This window comes from Aphelocoma coerulescens, unplaced genomic scaffold (assembly GCF_041296385.1).
Source record: "Aphelocoma coerulescens isolate FSJ_1873_10779 unplaced genomic scaffold, UR_Acoe_1.0 HiC_scaffold_87, whole genome shotgun sequence".
Lineage (NCBI taxonomy): Eukaryota > Metazoa > Chordata > Aves > Passeriformes > Corvidae > Aphelocoma > Aphelocoma coerulescens.
Genome location: NW_027184071.1, coordinates 802,865 through 822,124, shown reverse-complemented (window position 1 = coordinate 822,124; position 19,260 = coordinate 802,865). Strand labels below are relative to the sequence as shown.

Below are 19,260 nucleotides of genomic sequence, written 5' to 3'. Positions count from 1 at the left end.
TGAAGCCACATTGCATCTTTCTTTCCCAAAGTAATAAAGAAAACACAAATTGCCTACTGAAAGCCTTCTGCTCCCTTCCAAATCAGTTCACTACTCAAGCACAAGCCTCAGGCACATCCCCGATTCCCTCTGAGAGAGGAAGTAATATTTTGCTGCAGCCAAAAGGGGTTTAGGTCAAAGAATGAAAATTGTTGGATGTATGTTGGATTTATGGTTTGGAGCTGTTCTAGTTAAATTGCTGGGTGTTGCTGGGAGCTGGGAGAGGGGCAGGGTTGAAGACCTGACTAAAAAGGAAGTAGGATGAGAGGGGAGGGGACAGAAAAGAAGGTGGTCAGGAGAGCACCTAAGTTTCTTAGTACCCACCCATTGGGAAAGGGGACAGGGACCGTCCCGGCTGGGAAAGGGTCTAAAAAGCAGCCATTTTCTTAGAGGGGGGGTGTGTTGAGCTCTCGGGGAGGGAGGCACACACCCGGCTCAACGGAATCGTTACTCATAAGCAGTTTTCCTTTGCTTCGATGACTTTGTTACCATTTAATTGTATCCAAAAGTGAGTTCCTTTTTAACATCTCTCTGCCAGCAACTCAGAGCTGCATGGTGCACTGCTTGCTGTGCCCTGGAGAGCACAAAGCAGGCTGGCCTGGTGGTCCCGAATATTTCTGCAGAACGCTCTGCATTCCACACCTTTGCTCTGACTCAGTGCAGAACTGCAGGATTGCAGGCGCTTCCTCCCCGAGCTGTGTGAGGCACTGGCTCCTGCAGATCTGACCTGACGAGCTGTCGCTGCCTCCCGTTGGCCTCAGTGCCCCTGGCAGAAGTGCCGTGCCTGAAGGACGCTGCCCCGTGCTCGAGCCTGCGGAGCAGCCCGGCTCCCTCCCGCTGTGCCCAGGCTGCTGCACACACTGCTAACCTTTCCCAGGACTTCCAGGGCAGCCGGCAGAAGAGTAGCAATCCTCAGCCGGGGCACCAGCCCTCGGCTGCCTTTTGCCTTTCTCTCCTCCTGGGCCGCCTCCAGACGGCCAATGGCACCAGTCTGCGCTGTGCCCAGCACGGCTACGCTTCCCTCGGCAGCAGCCAGCTGCCGCTTTGGCTCTGAGATGGGACCATGTGCCCGCTCCCAGGAAGAGGCACCCAGTGCCAGGCTGCTGCCTCTTGCAGCTCCAAGGGCCTCCTGCCAGCCTGCCTCTGCCCAGCCTCAGGCTGCTCTGGGCTCTGCGTGGGCTCTGCTGGGGCTCCAGCCTGGGCAAGGCCGGGCCGCTCTCACCTCACGCTCGCTGACAGCTCTGCCTCAGACGAGACCTTTCAGAGCACCCTCGCTGAGCTTTCTGCTTTCTCAGCTGAGCAAGACTCTCCCTGAGCCAAAGAGATTGCACTTAGGGATACAAATCCAAGTGGCAGGAACCCCAGTGCTCTCGAGTCACAGCTCAACACCTACATCTGCACAGGATGTCTTGGCTGCACAACTCCTCCTCTGCTTTTGCCTGCAAATGCCATTGCCCTTTCTGCCTCAACTACAAGCACAATGGCTGGACAAAAACCGGCCAGTGTGCCGTATTGCAAAGGCAGTGTGGTCTGGAGAGGATGAATGAAGAAGAGCCTGCCCCACTGACAAACCATACCAAAGAAGCCATAAGTGTCTCTTTCCACCTTTAAGAAACAACGGACAATTGAGAAGGAAAAGTTGAGCTAAATCACAAGGTGAGAAAGAAAGGAATCTTACAGATGAGTTGGGGTTTCAGAAACTTTATTTATTTAGAATCCTACTCTACAATCCTACTCTGCAATCCTACTCTGCAATCCTACTCTACAATCCTACTCTACAATCCTCATCTAAGCTGGTCATGGAGAAAATAGTCCTGAATGGATGGATTGCCACTGCAATCTTTTCTCCTCCTCCTTCCACTTCTTCAGTGACTGGATCAGTGGCACCAGGCTGGATGCAGGCTTGGCTGATGTTACAAATGGATGCTGCCCAAAGGAAAAAAACCAACCAAGAACAATGAACCATGACTTTCCAAGCTCAGTGCTTCAAAGGCAGAGGTAATATTTTTAAATGAAAAGGGGATTTACTCTGAGTAGGTCTAAGGAGCATAGTGCAACAGTGGCACAGGTTGTCCTGAGAGCTGGTAAGTGTCCCTTCCCTGGAAACATTCCAGGTCAGGTGGGAAGGGGCTCTGAGCAGCCTGATCTCTTTCAAGATATCCCTGCTCATTGCACACCACATGGATCAGATGGCCTTTACAGGTCCCTGCCAGCCCAGCCCAGGATTCCTCACCATTTTCATTTGGAAAGCACCAAGAGTGGAGATGAGGAGGAAGGGGGCTCATCTGATGCCTTGGGCTTCAGTGGAGGAGGAGCCCATCCTCGGACACTGTTTGACCTGCAGCCCCTTTGCATTTTACCTGCAGGAGCTCCTTGGCAGACCAGCGCCGCTCCTCGTTTGTCTGCAGGCAGCAGTTCAGGAAGTGACGCAGAGAAGCCGAGAACAGGTTGGGCTGCCGCAGCTGTGGGGTCCCTCCTGTGGCTATCAGGAGTTCAGCCTGGAGAAAAAGGAAACACAAGACTCCACCTGCTTCTTTTGATGCCTTAGGTTTTAACTTTTCTATTTTTCAAGTCCTGTACTGCCTAGTGTGTAGCTCGGAAGTTTTGTGTGGCCTGTTAGCTACTGTTCTCTCGTGCTAGTTAGACATAACAAAGCCTCTCTAGGTTTGCTCTCCAAGGACACTCCGATTGTCCCAGGGCCCAAAATGTGTGAACTCAAAGCCTCTGAAGAGGGGCAAACTTGGGCTAATTACATCATTACTGGGCTCATAATTGGAGAATTAACCCTGCTATGGAAATGGACCAAGCTTACAAAACTGTGAAGAACTCATGACCCAGGGTCCATCTTGGATGTAGCCTTTTGACTGCCCAGGCTGTATCTTTGAAGGCCGTTCAAATAAATACCTATTTTGATTCTCTTATTCTTGTCTAGTCTCTGGTTTTAGGTAGCCACTCCAGGCATCAGTTTCAAGTCTGTAAATGCTCTCCCAGAGCCCCTTGTTTAAGCTCAACTCTGCAGTGGCAATTTCTGCCTTGGCAGAGAGGCAGAGATGACTTTCCTATACCAACAAAAAACCCAAACCCCAAAGCAGCCACAGCTTTTCCAGCATCCAGCGGAGCTTGCCTCGGCAGCTGATTTGATTGGCTGACCTAGTTAGGGGCAACTACATCAGCAAAAGCACGTTTTGCTTCTCTGAAGATTCCCACCAGCTTGACAGGCAGTTTGGAAGAGGGACTTTGCTCTAACTGTTTTCAAGTATTATTATAGAAAAGGGAGTTATTGCTCAGGTAAGGAAAGAAACATTTGGAACCTCGCATTCAACACAGACACGTTAAGATGCATGCAGAAACGTATTGGGATGAAAATGCCTGTTTGGGCACACAGGAGCCACCTGCAGCTCTGTCTCGCAGCAGTCTGCAAGTTCCAGCTTCTCTGATGTGGCAAAAGAAAAACTTTTCGTGGTCAAATCAGCAGAAGGAGAAATGCTATCCCTATGGTAGCCCTCTGCTTTTCTGGATACTCAAGTCAATGCATTAAAGATGTGCCCATCCCAGAAAGTGCCAGGTAACAAATGGGAGGTTTTGGCAGGCTCTCCGTGTCACCAGGCTGCAGCTTGGTCACGTGGAGAACGTGGCTTGGGCTATGACAGAAATATGGTCACTAAGTGTTTCAGCAACACTGCACAAGAAGCAGAAGACACTATGTGGCCTTTACACCCTCATGCCCAGGTTTTAGGCAAGTGCCAAGAAACCGTACAGGGAGTGCAGTTCTTCTCTAGAAAACCACTGTTTTAGAAACTTTGTTGGTTTGGGTTTCTTTCCTTCTTTTCTGGAAATGTAACACCAGCTCTGAGATGTGTGTTTTGTGTTATTAGAGACATCTACACAGACAGACGAGCTGGAACAACTTAAAACCCAAAGGAAAGTGTTGCCTGAGAATGGAGAGTGTTTGCATGTGGTAGGGCCTGAGTTCCCCCACCGATGCAACCAAAACTACAGCAGATGCTGATGTGCTGCAGGGCCATTTTTAGAAGGGGACCTTGGTGGAAGCAGTGCCAGCAGACGGCAATGGGATTTTGTCTGATGGAGGACAGAACACAGGATAGGTGAAAAAGACAGAGGGATCAGTGAGTATTTGCTCCTTACCGAGGTAGGACTTTCATTCCAGTGAGGAGCTTCTCGTTCCACCATTTCGAATCCCACAATTCCAAGAGACCATATGTCCACTTTGGGGCCATATGGTTGACCTAGCACAACCTCAGGCGCCATCCACCAAGGCGTCCCGACCACTGAGCTCCTTAGATTCTGCTCAGGGGTGAGCTGAGCAGAGAGGCCAAAATCAGCTGAGGAGAACAAAAAAGTTCTGTACAATTAGGAAACCAAGCAAAAGAACTCCCCACTGTAAGTCTGAGAAAGCGCTGTTGAATCTCCTGGAAATCCGTCCCTGCTCTGTTTCCTCAGGACTTTAGCCAAGGAAACACGGAAGTGGCTGCTTTTTAAATTTTTTAATCCTGCCCCCAGAAGTGGCTTTTATTCCCTGGAACCTTTAGATTGTAGCTCCCTCCCTCTGGAAGGGACACACACAGACCCAAACCAGTGCCACTCTGGACGGCTTTTTCCTCGCCATACCTCTGTGCACGTTGCAACTGTGCCTTCAGCTCGCTGCAGGGGTCCCTGCACTGCCAGCAGCACCACTTTGGGGGAACTGGCAGTCACTCAAAAGCAGCCCCAAACCCCACATGCCCGGAACGCTCTGCCTGGCCAAGAATATACCAACCCAGCTTGACAGAGCCGTCAGTTCTGAGAAGGATGTTGCTGCTCTTCACATCTCGATGGATGACATGGTTTGAGTGAAGAAAATCCAGTCCTTGCAGGCACTGAGAGAGAAAACAGAGACAGGAGGATAAAAATGAGTGGTGTGATTTGAGCCCACAAGAAAGGAAACAGCTCTAAAAGATTCCCTTTCCAGGGGAATAGAGTGCAATGGCAGAACACAGAGCCATTGAGAGGAAGAGCTTGCTGCTCCAACACTACCTTTCTAAGGGAAGGCACGTCAGCTTTTGAGAGAGCCAACGGGAATTGCTGTTCTAGACTGTCCTCTGCAAAGCAGCCAGAATGACTGCTGCTGCAGTGGATGTGCTTTCTTCATCCAGAGGACAAGCAAGGCTTTGCTAAGAAAGAAAGAGTCCCTCCCTTTGCTGTGAAGCGGCTCACTTTTGGGTGGGAGGCTGCATGGCAAAGGTTTTCTTGCTGGCCTCAGCACAGACTTGGAAGTATCACATGAGTCGCCTTTCAGAAGCAAACAGCATTTTGGGTGCACTATTACCCTTTTCAGCTGAGGACTCTGAGAAATGAGTCCCTTTTACCATTAGTTTCCAATTCTGCTACCAGCACTTTTGCTTTTACAGGCAAGGAATGCCGTGCAGACAGGCTCCAGGCAAGCATTCAGAGAGGCAAGGTGGAGAACAGCAACTACAAATACAAGAGACAGAGTGAGAATGCAACAGCAGGAGATAAGAGTACAAGAACAGAGTACAGGGAGTGCAGGCACACTGCCACGCAGTTCCCCCCCTTCCCCATAGCATAGCAGCCACACAGAAGCAAAGTTTGGCACATGGAATCCCTCCAGTTCTCAGCCCCTGTTTCCCAGACAATCCTGCCCAAGCCCTCGGAAGCACAGGTGGGATCCCTGACCTCCCGACTGACGGCTGCCATCTCATCTTCAGATATGTACATCTCATAGATGGCATCAGTCAGAGTGCCTCCATCCATGTATTCCATCACCAGCCAGACTTCATCATCCACAAGGTAGCTGAAAGAAGGAAATGAGGCCATGGAGATGAATGTGCATGGCTACGCCACTGTTTGGAAAAGACAACGATTGATTCTTGTTTCCAGGTCCCTTTGAAACGAGGACAGACTCAAAGGAATAGACGTTCCCTCTAGGCTGTGCAGTGATTGCGGTCTGTGCTGTGTCAAGGAGAAAGGCACAGCTGTGAAAAAGGAGATGTCTTAGATGGCCAGCAAGTGAAAAACACAGTTTACTAACAGCCCAGATAAAAAGCTGTCACACATGGTGTTTATGGAAAAAAAGCATCTAGTCTTCCTGGCATGCACAGCAATGGAAAAGAGGGGCTGCAGTCCAAGGGAAATCCTCTCTCGGATGGTTCATCAGCATTTAAGACTCTTGAGAAAAATCAAGCCCCAAGACAACGTGGTGGCAGTGAACTTAGAGGGTATTGACTTAGTAAGATAGCACTGGTGCAGGCTTTTGAAGAATTGTCAAACGATGTGTGCCAGGGAAGACTAATGCAGACAAAATGCACTCTCTTCCCATCCATTGGAGATGAGAAGAGAAATAATAATTGATCAGTAATTAACAGCTCTATTTTCTGCCACAGACCAAAGTTGGTTTTTGACCTCTCATGCTTGCAGTAGGTAAACAAACATTCATGGGATAAGACCACGACCACTCACCTGTCTAAATAGTTGACCAGGTTGGGATTCCTATTCATCTTCATGATCATGAGTTCATTGACAGTTACTTCCTTCCTCCTCAGTCCTTGCAGACTACTTTTCTTTATGGCCACCTAAAATGACAATGACAATCAGTACCTTGAGAAGTTGGTGGCACGAGACCACAACACACATGGAGCGAGTGATTTTGGAATGACACAGCTGAGCTGTGCCAAAGTGCCTTGTGATTAGACACTGGAGTAATTAGGAACTGACATTCCAACAGCCCATTTCTCCGCTCCCTTGTGGGCCAGAAACAGGACACATGGCCACTGACGTTTTGCCTTGTCCACTTGGTAACAATGGTGTCTCAACTATCACCCACAAAGCTCTGCCCACACCCTCTGCTGCTCTGCCTGGGATCCAGAGAAGTAATCCAAGCCTTGCTACTCTATGGATACATCCTGGGCTATAAGCAGGGCTTAGGGCTCTTAGGGACGCCTTGCAGATCCCTCCCTACGTGCAGTTCCCAAGTGCAGCACTGCAGGTTGCTAAGGAACTACCAGTAAGGTTCAGATGTATTTGCTGGCAGCCAGAAATGAGAATTCAGGACTCTGAAGCTGTAGCCACAAGAAAGCAGTGAGATGCTCTAAGGCACCACCTTTGTTTTAGCCACTGAGAGTGAGTGAGCATTTCCTTCTCCAAAAGGAACCACTGCTCTCTTTGCCTTCCTTCTGGCAGCTGAGAAGGACAACGACTGTCCCAAATGTATTTTGCAGGCTGGCACCAGTCTGTGCTTCTTGTGCCTTTGCAGCACAGCTCTCCCGGTGACCCAAAGCTCCAGCCACAACTCACACCAGAGGGGAAAGCCCTCAAGAGCTGCAGAATCTGCAGGGACTGTTGACATTTACCTCTCCTCCTGTGGCATTGTCGAATGCTCTGCAAACTTCTCCGAAACCCCTAGAAACAAAACAGCAGCAAAGAAAGGAGAAGCTGTTTAGATCTTGGCGTGAAAGCCAGCCCGGACAGGAGATCTCTGCTCTAAGTGCCTAAAACCTGCAGGAGGCATGAGGGCTCTGCCAGAGGGCACATGATGCATTTTCCTCTCCAGTGCATGGGCACTGGGCCTGTTCCTGAAGCTTTGGGCTTTAGTGCCTCAGCTCAAAAAGAGAGCTTATTCTTTCATCTTGAGTTTCCGTTTCTAAACTGTGTGGTTCTAATCCTGACCACCGAGTATTTCCTTCAGCAACCTCTTGGAAAGAACTGTTCCTGAGAACTGTTATCTGACAGCTACCAGGGGCTAGGCTGCTCTTTCAGGCAAGCAAGATTCTCCTTTCATTAGTGTGGCCGGATGATTTTGAGACATACAAAAATGCTAAGGAAATTAACACACAGCTGTCCCACACTTGAGAGACAGGAGATCTTCCAGCTCCTGTTCCTTGCTGCAGGCAAGACCGTGGCAGCGTGGAGATGTCTTTGACAATGCCTTCTGACCACACTTACAAATTCTGACCAGCACTGAGAGATGGGCCAATCTAAGCCCAGTGTCTGAACATGTTTGCAGCTTGCCTGACTTGACACTTGATAGATATTCCACCAGCAGAACAGCTGGCCCATGGTTTTGTAGAAGAAACTGTGGTTGGACTCACCCGCTGCCGATATTTTCCAGTTCAGTGTATTTCATCACCGGATTTTCCATGCTCACCATTTTCCCTGAGGGAAACAAAGTGCAAGATGCTCACTTGAAAGCAGACATGCCACCTTCCAGGAGATACAAAAGGCAGCCCCACTCTCTGGGGCTCTGAGCCTTTTGTGGTCATCTGGGTAACAACAACAACAGCGACAAGAACCACAACAGCAACAGCAACAAGCCAGGCAGCTCTGCAGCACAGATGGCCAGCACTGAGACTGATTTTCTACAGTCCTCTGAAGAGATCTCTTGAGAGGAAACAAAGCACAGAGAGATGCATTCGCAGGAGAGGAGGGCATCTTGCCAAAAGAATGCCTTTCTTTTTGTAAACCAGAGCAGCTCACGTTGTGACCAATACCAACGGGGCTTTCCGCATCAGGATGCTCAGCCGTTATGGGCAGGCTGAGTTCAAAGATGCCCTTGCCCGTGTCCCATGTGAAGAACCACACTGCTTGTCTTCCCCCTGACTGCGCGGATCAGTCGCTGGCATTGGACTCGCCCTCTCAGCTCCGCACACGTCCCCGCCTTCCCAGCTCGGCACAGCGGCCACGGGCAGCAAGGACAGCAGTGCTCCTCGGGCGCCGGCGTGGCACGGACAGCTGCCCAGAGGAGATGCTGAGCCTCTCGTGAGTCCAGGCCGTGCCATGCAGAAGCCGGCCCAGACGAGGGGCTGCTGCCTCCCGGCAGCTCCGCGCTGCAGCGGCCGGGCAGCAGCAGGACTCTCTCAGCTGAGGAAGGCTCCAGCCTCTGCAGTCGCAGCGGCCGTCAGGGGCAGGGCAGGTACCACAGCAGGGCTGGGAAGGCCCAAGGATGAGCACTGACAAGCACTGGGAAGAAGCCACAGCCAGACCGAGCCCTGTTCCAAGCTCTTGCCCCCTTTCAGGACACAAGAGGATTGGCTTTGAGATCAGACACACCGAGGTGCACATCAATGCCCTTCTTGTCCCAACAGGTGATGGTAGACACAGAGTCAACTGGGCTCTGTTCTCAGCCCCCCCCAGGTCTTACCTGAGAGCACAGCACTGGCAGCTGTTATGGGCAGGAAGCAGATTCAATGGGCTGTGCTGCAGAATCACAAAGGGCTTCATGTGTTTTCCTAGAGAGTGAGCTGTGCAGGGCTTGGGCCAACGGGTGGCATTCTAACAGTCACGGGAATGATTGGGAATCAGGGATGAAAAAGTGCCACGGATCTGAGGGATAGACAGTGGATGGGCTGGAGGCTCACTCCTGAGAAATGCCTGCAGTGCAGTTTTACCTGACCACGCCACATCAATGTGTCTCTTGGACACATCCTTATAAGCATGAAACTAGGATATTAAATAGGGATTGTTATAAAGTATCTGCTTTTTCTTTGGGGACATGTGGAAAACACCTCTTGCTCTCAATTTGTGCTGTCACTTGATGTTTTTTCAAAGAAGTGGTCATTGGCAAAAATGTTGCATTGTCATAAAAACCAACTGTAGATGTAGTAGTGGTAATAGTAACAGTCATCAAAATTACACCAATAAGACACATGAGGAAGAAGAGCTCCTTCAGGATGGAGAAAAAACAACTTCACCAAAAAAAAAAAAAAAAGGCTCAAACCAAACCAAACACAAAAAAACCCCAAAACAACAAACCACCAACCAAAATCCTTACAAACCCACCAAAAGACAAAACCCCAAAACCAAACAATTTCTGCGAAGGTCTTTTGCTCTGATGAATGCTGAGAAATCAGGAGTCTAAGGAGAATTTAGGAAGCCAAATATTCCGTTCAGTTTGGCCACTAGCACAGAGGACTTGCCTAGATCATTTGCTAGGTCACAGCTGATGCAGGAACAATCCCTGCTTCTGCCTTCAGCAGAGAGGGAAGCTCAGGCAAAGCCAAGGCAGTCTGAGCTGTGCTCAGAGGCAGCAGGAACACCCAGAGCACTCCCTCGCTGCCTCGGAGCACAGCACTTCCTGTGAGGAGTCCTAAATGTCCCTGTGACACCAAACTGCGGAGCAACATTTGGCACAGCTATGCTGACACATGCACACAATACACTGTCCCTCACACAAGAAATACACAAGACGTACTCAGTAGCTCCAGGAGGTCATCCTCCATCTCCTGTTGATGGGAAGAAGCTGTGTCGCTGTTGGAGCTGAGCAAACTGCCCGGGCTCCACTTCTCAGGCTGGGGTGCAAAGGCTCCTTTAGACAATGCTGCTGCTGCTGCTGCTGCAGGAGCAGGTTCCATGCGAGAGCCTGTGTAGATCTGAGACAAGAAATGAGGTTGTGTCAGAAAGTGTGGCTGGCAGAGATTGCCCTGGGATCCCATTTCAAATGCAGGCCCAGAGGAAGATGCTGTCAGCCACATGCAGGGCTCTTAAAATGGATTTTTTTGCATGTCCACTTCTCAAACCGGATGGGTCAAAACCAAAGGCTGATTTTACTTGAGTTCATGGCCAGATTCCTGTAACATTCTCATGGATTTTCTGAAGGATGACTGCTGCAATGACTATTCCACTTCCTCCCAAGCACTCTTTTCCCCCTCCAAGGGCTATGGACACACTTGCATCTCCTTGTTCTAATGTTCTACCTCCTCCCATGGAGTCCTCTTTTCCTCCACCATCTTCGGGACGGGCTCAAGCTGCAGCAGGTCCGGCTGGGACAGTTCCTGTGCCCCACGCCAGCCTTGGGGCTCTTTGTGGCCAATCACTTGCTGGAAGTCTTTGCAGGCTGCCAGCTGAGATGTCAACACTTCCACCTCAAGTCAAACACAACAAAGCAGTCAGACACTACAGCTTATCCCTGTCAGCCGTGGGTCAGCGACTGTGAGGAAAGGGAAAGAACAGGTTCACAAGGGATACAGACAGCTTGTTTCAAGATCCATCAGGGTCACCAAGCTGACCTGCAAAAACACCTCAAGAAACAAGGAGAGCAGGAACAGGCCAGCAGGAATCCATTTGGATGACTGCTGGCCAAAAGGCCAAAGGACTAGTCGCACTGTCCAGGGCAGCAGCTGAGATTCAGCAGCCCAGGACGTGTCCTTCAGAGTGGCTGTGATAGAGACCACAGCAGGATGGCACTCAGAGACATCACCCCACCCGCCTGCTGCTCTGCAGAGGAAAAGCAAGAAGGGCAGAAACCACCAGTTTGGTGACTGCAGCGGCTCTCTCTGTTTCACTCACTCGCTTTTCTAGAGCCTCATGCTTTTGGAGTAGAAGATTAATTTCCTCTCGGATGATTTTCAGTCCTTCATCCAGCCTCTTCTCCCTTGCCTTGATCCTAGCCTCAGTTTCCTGCAGCTCTGCCTGCAGCTCTTTGTCGATGTTCTGCAAAGAAGCAGAGAGAGGATGTCTCACAAGTGGAGTGGCTTCAGCTCTTACACTCACCTGCTCTTGTAGATCGCTCCTGTGCTGATGGAGATTCTTCTCCTCTTGGATGCTTCTGATGTCCTCCTTGCTCCTCCTCTTTGCTGCCTTGATGTCACTCTTGGCTTCGGGCAGCTCTGCTTGTGGCTCTGCCTTGATGTTCTGTACACACAAATGCAGAGCAAGTGACTGGCAGCTGCCATCAGGCTCAGCTTTTTCCTCTTTCAGCCTCAAAATCACATTCATTTAGCCCCTCCCTTCTGCTTCCCTACCCAGCTCTGCTTCCATTGGAACCCTCCCGTCCCAGCACTGGTCTCTGCAGATGACAAGGCTCTGTGCTTTCAGTGCCTGTGGGACTCCTGGCCTCCTCAGTCCCAAGAGCTCCGTTTTATGTCCCTGTTCCTGCCCTTCACTCTGTCACCTGGCTAGGCAGGCTCACCTGGCCATTCTCTTGTGCCTCTTCCACCTGCTGCCTGAGCTGCTGCAGCTGCTCTCGGGCTGGGAACAGCTCTCGCCGAGTCTGGCAAGGCATCTCTGATAGAGCAATCTGCTCATGCTCTTTCTCTAGAAGGAGCTGCGCAGAAAGCAAGAGAAGATGGCTTTCAACTTCCCATAAAATATTTGTGGGGCAGGACTCAGAGACTGATGGGCTCGCACATTCCCAAAGCAATGTGCTGCTGCTCTCCCGGGTCCTTCTCTGCCCACGGGGAGGCACAGATTCCAAAGTGACACTGGCACTACAGTCAGGCTCCATCTGGGACTGAAGCTCCAACAGACTCTTAGGCATCTGACAGGGAACGTGGGGCATTTCTCAAGGCTCTGCTGAGGACCTCGCTCCTCTTCTGCCGTGTCCTGCTTGTCTTTCAGAAGTGACTGACACCCAGCCCTGTGCCACAGCCCCACCCTGGCTCTGCAGGTGGCTTCCTGTGGGAGCTTGCTCCTTGTGAGAGACACTTCTGGAGTTCATGTTCTCTTCAGGCCTGCACTGCCATTCCTGCCTTTCTGACATCTACACTCTTGTTACAAATCCTGGATTATTCAGGAGATGAGGATGCGAACAAAGAGCCTCCAATGGAGGTCAGAGGGCCTCTATGGCCACCTCAGTATATGGAGGGGAACCAAGGTGTTTCTTGTCCTCCCTCTTTTGTCAACTGAGAATTCTGACCGGCAGTAACAGAGACCCTCAGAAGGCCCAATTAACAAATTAACTTAGACACCCTTCAGGATGCCAGTGATGGAAACCATGTGTCCTGTAATGCATGTTTGACCAGAGTCACCAAACCCCACCTAGAGGATGGGATTGCTCCACACCCATAGGACAGACCAAACTTTCACGGATAAACAGGGGGAGGAAAACACCTCTGAGGGGAAAAAACAACCATCTCTGGAGGGGGAAACATCTCTGCCTGCTCGGGATCGCTTGATGGAACATGTCTCTCCTCCTCTCCTGAAAGGATGTCTTTAGGTGAGCTTTGCACCTCCAATTGCCTTGGAGCAGAGCCAGGAAGTTTCATTTAGATAAACAGATCGATAGATAGATCAATAGATAGATAGATAGATAGATAGATAGACAGATCGATCTCACTGTTATCATCTCTCTTTTCCTATGCTATGCTTTCCCTCACTACACACATCAACACTTGGTAGCCAGTGCCCTGATCAGCAGCAATCCTGAACTTGCTCTCCTGTTGCTTCAATAAACCACACTCTTGGGGAACCTGGAGCAGGAAGGGCCTTATAGAATGCGATCAGACCCAGGGCACTGCACTGGGAACTGCACTCCTTGTGCATCTGTACTGGGGCAAGTTCTTCTCTTGGACTCAACCAGACTGATGATGTTAAAGTGGCTGCACTTCAGAAATGAAGCTGAGCCCCTCCCAGACCCTCTGACCTCAGAGGACCAGCTGGAATGCAAGGGTGTGGATTTCCTGCTGAATTCCCATACCTGGAATACAACACATTCTGCTCCCCTGGGCTGCCAAAAGGCACGGGCGCTGTTAACCTGAGAGTGATGTGCAAGGCCCTGCTGGCTGGCCGGACACCAGAACAGCTCCTTCTGCACCAATCTCCTTGCCCCAAACTACGTGTTCTCATGCAAAAATACTGCAACTTCCAGAACCGCCAGCTTGCAAGCTAAAATTCTAGCAGAATCTCGTCCAGTGCTAGAAAAGTCCAGGAAAGGTTGAGTAAAAGCACCTTTGTTTGCCGAGAAAGAAAAGACAGGGAGTCTCCTCCTAGAAAACCAACAAACCAACAAACAAAAAGATGAAAGTGCCACCTACTTCAGAGCAACATCTTTGCCCCCACTCTAGGCTCCAATGCAGTTTTCAAATGCAGTTTTAAAAACAGACTTCACAACAGAAAGTATCTGCAGAAACATGGCAGCCTCTGGCTTCTGCCACGGAAGAAGGGCTCCCAACTGCGCACTTTGCTTCTTTTGCCACACGGGAGAAGAGTGGCCCCACACAGGTCCGGGGACAACACAACCATCTCTTTGCAGCTTATCAAAAGCAAAAACACAGGCGCACTCAGAGCCCCTGTCAGCTCTGCTCCTCACTGCTCTGCCTGAAGAGGCCAGAGAACAACCTGGCAACCAAGGCACCAAAGTCCCTGACTTCAAGCAGCAGCTCCCCATCCCCAGTGTGTCTCTGAAATACTCCCAGCTCAGCCCACCCAAGAAGCTCATGTGGACAAACCACCCCAAAGCACTTGTGTGCTCACATCAACAGCTTTTGTGCCAGCAGCTACTTGGCCAGCCTGTGCAGTGGGACATGGCTCTCCAGGCCACCGTGTCCCCCACGTGTCTGGCAAGGCTGAGAGCGGTGTCTTTGGAGCGCTCCCTCCTCTGGCGACAGGGGAGCCTTCATGATTCACGTTTGCCCCTCTTGGAATCCCAGCAAGCTGGGGCCTGAACATGACAGCTCAAAGGCCGTGTTCCAGCTCTCACTGGCTGGGGGGAATCGCTAGGTCCTGCCAGGACTCCAGCACTCAGCATCCTCGGCCACCACCAGCAAGTGCTGGCCGCTCAGAAACTTGCAGCTCTGATTTCCTCTAAAGACAGCCACAACCACAACTGCCACTTACCGGCTCACGACGTTCAGATTCATGACTGACCACAGCTGGAGAGTTCTGGACATTTTTCTCCTCTTCAGCCTCTTCAGCCTCTTCAGCCTCTTCAACCTCTTCTCCAGGAGCAGAGGGAGCCAGAGGAGAGCCTGAGGTTGGTTCTGGGCTCTGTGGACAGGCAGGAGTGTGAGGGACAGGCAGTTACATGTCATTTCTAACCTTATCTCTATTCAGCTCTACAACCAGCTCTACTAAGGAGAAATCATAACCTTGCATAGCAATGGGATTCCAAGTGCCTCCAACTAAAGTAAAATGGGCTAATTCAACAGTACTGCATATTGCTCTGAATTAGATATTGCAGCCTGGCTACTCTCAGCAAGCAACGTTCTCTCTGCAAAGCTGGGCTTTTAGTTCTGCGACAGCTCTGAAATGCAAAAGCAGCTCTTACACAGCGATGCCTTTGCTATTGCTGCTGCAGACATGAACATGGATTTTCTTTCTGCCCACCCAGCTCAGCCTCCTTACTCTACTGCCACAGGCCAAGCTCACAGATTTCTACACAGTTCTTAAACACCAGGAACATCAAAAGTTCCTGTCTCACTCACCTCAGGATCAGGACTGACGAATACACGGATCATGTGACCTGCAGTGGGAAGGGAAAATGAACCAGATGCTGTGAAAAAACCGTCTGTGCTGGTTAATCCCGCAGAACAAGTCCACCCAAACAGAGAGGGTTTTCTTTTCACAACAGCCCTCCAGCAGACACAGTTCTTCCACACAGCCAGCAAGAGAGCAGGACAATATTCTTGGTTGTGCCTAGGCTTTGGCCTCTTTTGCCAGTAAATGAATACAAACTTGATCAAGAAAATGCAAATTGTTCTTCAACACCCAATATTTCTCTTCTGCCCAACAGCTAAAGCTGCCTTTTTTATCCTCTCCTTCAGGTTCTTTTTTTAAAAAATAAGTTGCATGCATTAATTCCATTAAGTTACTGAAAACCGTTGCCCAGAAAACCTTCCCCCAAACCCCCCTGAGATGTCATAGTTTGACTGGGAAACAGCCCAGGAGCAGCTCTGGGGTTCAGGAGCAGACACTCACTGTTTGGGAGTTTGCACTTCATTGCAAAAAGAATCACTATTTTAGCACTCATTAAAGGGTCGAGTTAGACAGTCAAATCTTTTCATGACAAAATTTAGAAACAAAGAAGCTTTCCCTGAATTCCAGGCACAACTGCAGAGTTCTTTGAAGGCCTTCTGAGAACACCTCCCAGGCTGCCTTTTCAAAGTTGTCCTGCTTGACCCAGCCCCCTGAGGAAATGACAGACTCGGCTGCCACAGACTCTCCCGTGGAGGGAAGGGAACCCCTGCACGTTCCCTTGCAAATGCTGCCCGCACCTCCCTGGCTACAGACACCCTCTTTTGAGCTGAACGTGTTGACAGGAGCTTTACCAAAGCAGTGGCATCCTAATGGTCTTTTTGTTTCAAAATCAACTCAGTTACTAAGAAAGAGCAGGAAGCCCTACACAAGCCAGGTTGGGTTACACCCAGGGAAAACCTCTACTCACGTGTCAGGTTAGTCAGGTAATAGGCAGAATAACCAATGCCATACACAGTGCAAACTGCAGCAGCAAATGCCTCCATGATTTTAGCCCTGCTGTGCAAGTTTGCAGACTGTGCTCTAACACAAGAAAAAACAAGGCTCCTGTCAGAGTGCAGCTGCCCCCTGACAAGGCCTCAACCAGGAGGATGCTCCTGCTCTGAGCAAGCCCAAGAACTGCTCTGACACTGAGACCTTCTGTGCACCAAGGCAACCTTCTGATGACAGCACCACAACGTGGCAACCATGCCCTGACATCACAAAGCAGCTGCTCTGCGTTGGTCTGGGAATTGATGCTAAGCAACCCAAGCTTCCCTGCAGCAAACACACAATAGCCTGGGAAGTTCTCCTCTGTCACAAAGCAGCACAAACTCCCCTCGTGGGCCAAACCCTGTTGTTCAAGGGCTCCAAGAGTACTCAAAGAGTGCCCCAAGCACCTGCAGCCTGTACCCCAAGTGAACACTGAGATGGGACCAAAGCAAAGGAAACTAGACCAAGAAAATGGCCCAAAGCATTGCACAGATCCAGGAGAGAAGGCACTAATTGCATGACAGCTGTAATAATTCCTAACAAATCTCCCCACACATTTGCACTTTTATTGGACACGCCCTGGTCCCCTCTGTAGGTACATCTCTGCCTCTGCCTTTCGTCCTCTATGGAAGCAGTCGAACGGGCAGGATTTGCCCACCCGCAGGAGCTGCTCCAAGCTGGGAATGCAACTGGCAGTGCTGATTTCCAGAGGCTTCTGGCTCCCGGCTGAAGCCAAGGCCAGGAGCGGGTTGAAAGGTGCTGGCGCTGCTGCTGCTCTGTGCCAGAGAGCCCCGGCTGGGAGGGCACGGTGCCCACTGCGCCGTGGGCTCTCGCTCTCCTGCCAGAGCTGGGCGCACCTGGGAAGGAGTGATGATGACTTGTGGGAAAACCAAGGGCTTTGTGGGGGCTGCATTTCTCTGCACACACCCAGGCCACCTGGGGCACAGAGCTTTGGCCCCCAGAAAGGGGAAACCAGGGGGAAACGGCTTGAAATATTTCATTTCAACCTTTTTTACTGTTCAATATAAGTGACCACAATGAAAGGTTACCAAGCAGGGATCCATCCCTGCTGCCAGCTCAGCGTTAGAAAGGAGGCGTCACTTGATTTCAGCGCTGGGTGCATGGGGAATCACTTCCCTAACACGTGCACACCCAGCAATCTCACTTACTAGTTTGTACCCATGGAACTAAGACACACTCATTACTTTGCTGAAACTCACAGGCTAAACATGACTTCAAACTATTTGACATATTTAAACCACTTGTCAGAAGTTCTTGATGTGAGAGTAGGGGTGTCCTGAGGGTCTCTGGTGGTCATTTGGGGAACATCCCCATGTGTCAGGGATAGGAGACAGATCTGAGGCCTGACATGTTTGGTCCGCAGTGTTGCACATCGACAAGATAATGCAGAAGACGACTGTATTGTTAGTTAGTGGGACTAACTTCTAGAAATGAAACTAGGTATTGGTCACCTGGTGGAACTCATCCTGGGAAAGGAGAAACAATACATAATGGAGCCATTGTTGGCATGGAGTATGATCATGGGCCAATGTGACCTCATCTCGTAAGTTGGCCCTGGACGAAATGATGTTGAAACTGGCCACTCCTGAGGAGGAGATATAAGGTGTGCTCCTGGGGTGGAGGGGAGAGGACGACATGACGCACGCCATTTTTATCCAGGGGATGCCCTGAAGGAGTCCTGCCCTTCTGCCCCTCCCACTCAGGAGCCATGCTCTATCTCCTTCTCCTGCTCGGTGGCTTTTCCAGCAGCCAGGCGCCGGTATGTATTTCTTGCTAACGTGACTACTAAAATTCATTTGCTTTGCAATTCTAACTGGGTCTTCAGTTCTCTGGGCATGGGCGTCCTCCTGAACCCGTAACACCCATTCCTCAAATTCTCCTCTGATGGTCATTTACACCTTCCTTCCCTGGGAATTGAACACAACATTTCGTCACTGCACCCTGCAAGTGCTTTTGCTGCGTGAAGCCACATTGCATCTTTCTTTCCCAAAGTAATAAAGAAAACACAAATTGCCTACTGAAAGCCTTCTGCTCCCTTCCAAATCAGTTCACTACTCAAGCACAAGCCTCAGGCACATCCCCGATTCCCTCTGAGAGAGGAAGTAATATTTTGCTGCAGCCAAAAGGGGTTTAGGTCAAAGAATGAAAATTGTTGGATGTATGTTGGATTTATGGTTTGGAGCTGTTCTAGTTAAATTGCTGGGTGTTGCTGGGAGCTGGGAGAGGGGCAGGGTTGAAGACCTGACTAAAAAGGAAGTAGGATGAGAGGGGAGGGGACAGAAAAGAAGGTGGTCAGGAGAGCACCTAAGTTTCTTAGTACCCACCCACTGGGAAAGGGGACAGGGACCGTCCCGGCTGGGAAAGGGTCTAAAAAGCAGCCATTTTCTTAGAGGGGGGGTGTGTTGAGCTCTCGGGGAGGGAGGCACACACCCGGCTCAACGGAATCGTTACTCATAAGCAGTTTTCCTTTGCTTCGACGACTTTGTTACCATTTAATTGTATCCAAAAGTGAGTTCCTTTTTAACACCTCTCTGCCAGCAACTCAGAGCTGCATGATGCACTGCTTGCTGTGCCCTGGAGAGCACAAAGCAGGCTGGCCTGGTGGCCCCGAATATTTCTGCAGAACGCTCTGCATTCCACACCTTTGCTCTGACTCAGTGCAGAACTGCAGGATTGCAGGCGCTTCCTCCCCGAGCTGTGTGAGGCACTGGCTCCTGCAGATCTGACCTGACGAGCTGTCGCTGCCTCCCGTTGGCCTCGGTGCCCCTGGCAGAAGTGCCGTGCCTGAAGGACGCTGCCCCGTGCTCGAGCCTGCGGAGCAGCCCGGCTCCCTCCCGCTGTGCCCAGGCTGCTGCACACACTGCTAACCTTTCCCAGGACTTCCAGGGCAGCCGGCAGAAGAGTAGCAATCCTCAGCCGGGGCACCAGCCCTCGGCTGCCTTTTGCCTTTCTCTCCTCCTGGGCCGCCTCCAGACGGCCAATGGCACCAGTCTGCGCTGTGCCCAGCACGGCTACGCTTCCCTCGGC

At 50.7% G+C, this 19,260-nt stretch overlaps 1 protein-coding gene across 1 annotated transcript; it reads right to left on the bottom strand.

Moving 5' to 3' along the window:
- Positions 1-1,792: 1,792 nt before the first annotated feature.
- Positions 1,793-16,226, bottom strand: LOC138102558 (serine/threonine-protein kinase PAK 3-like). Its single transcript, XM_069000271.1, has 14 exons — positions 16,151-16,226; positions 14,605-14,705; positions 11,960-12,094; positions 11,338-11,682; positions 10,746-10,913; positions 10,244-10,421; positions 8,145-8,208; positions 7,407-7,455; positions 6,517-6,629; positions 5,734-5,851; positions 4,817-4,916; positions 4,186-4,382; positions 2,400-2,537; positions 1,793-1,965 (listed from the first exon to the last, which is right to left on the bottom strand). Exons 1-14 carry the CDS (start codon positions 16,224-16,226, stop codon positions 1,837-1,839), a joined length of 1,911 nt encoding a protein of 636 aa, XP_068856372.1. The 3' UTR covers positions 1,793-1,836.
- Between the last annotated feature and the right edge of the window lie 3,034 nt (positions 16,227-19,260).

What these genes read in the sequence shown, in the direction of transcription:
- LOC138102558 (XM_069000271.1), bottom strand. Translation starts at nt 16,226, where the DNA reads ATGGAGGCATTTGCTGCTGCAGTTTGCACTGTGTATGGCATTGGTTAT. An exon ending in ATGAGGCTCTAGAAAAGCGA is followed by an intron (nt 10,914 to 11,337) that starts GTGAGTGAAACA and finishes GTTTGACTTGAG; the next exon opens with GTGGAAGTGTTGACATCTCA. An exon ending in TGACGGCTCTGTCAAGCTGG is followed by an intron (nt 4,383 to 4,816) that starts GTTGGTATATTC and finishes TGTTCTCCTCAG; the next exon opens with CTGATTTTGGCCTCTCTGCT.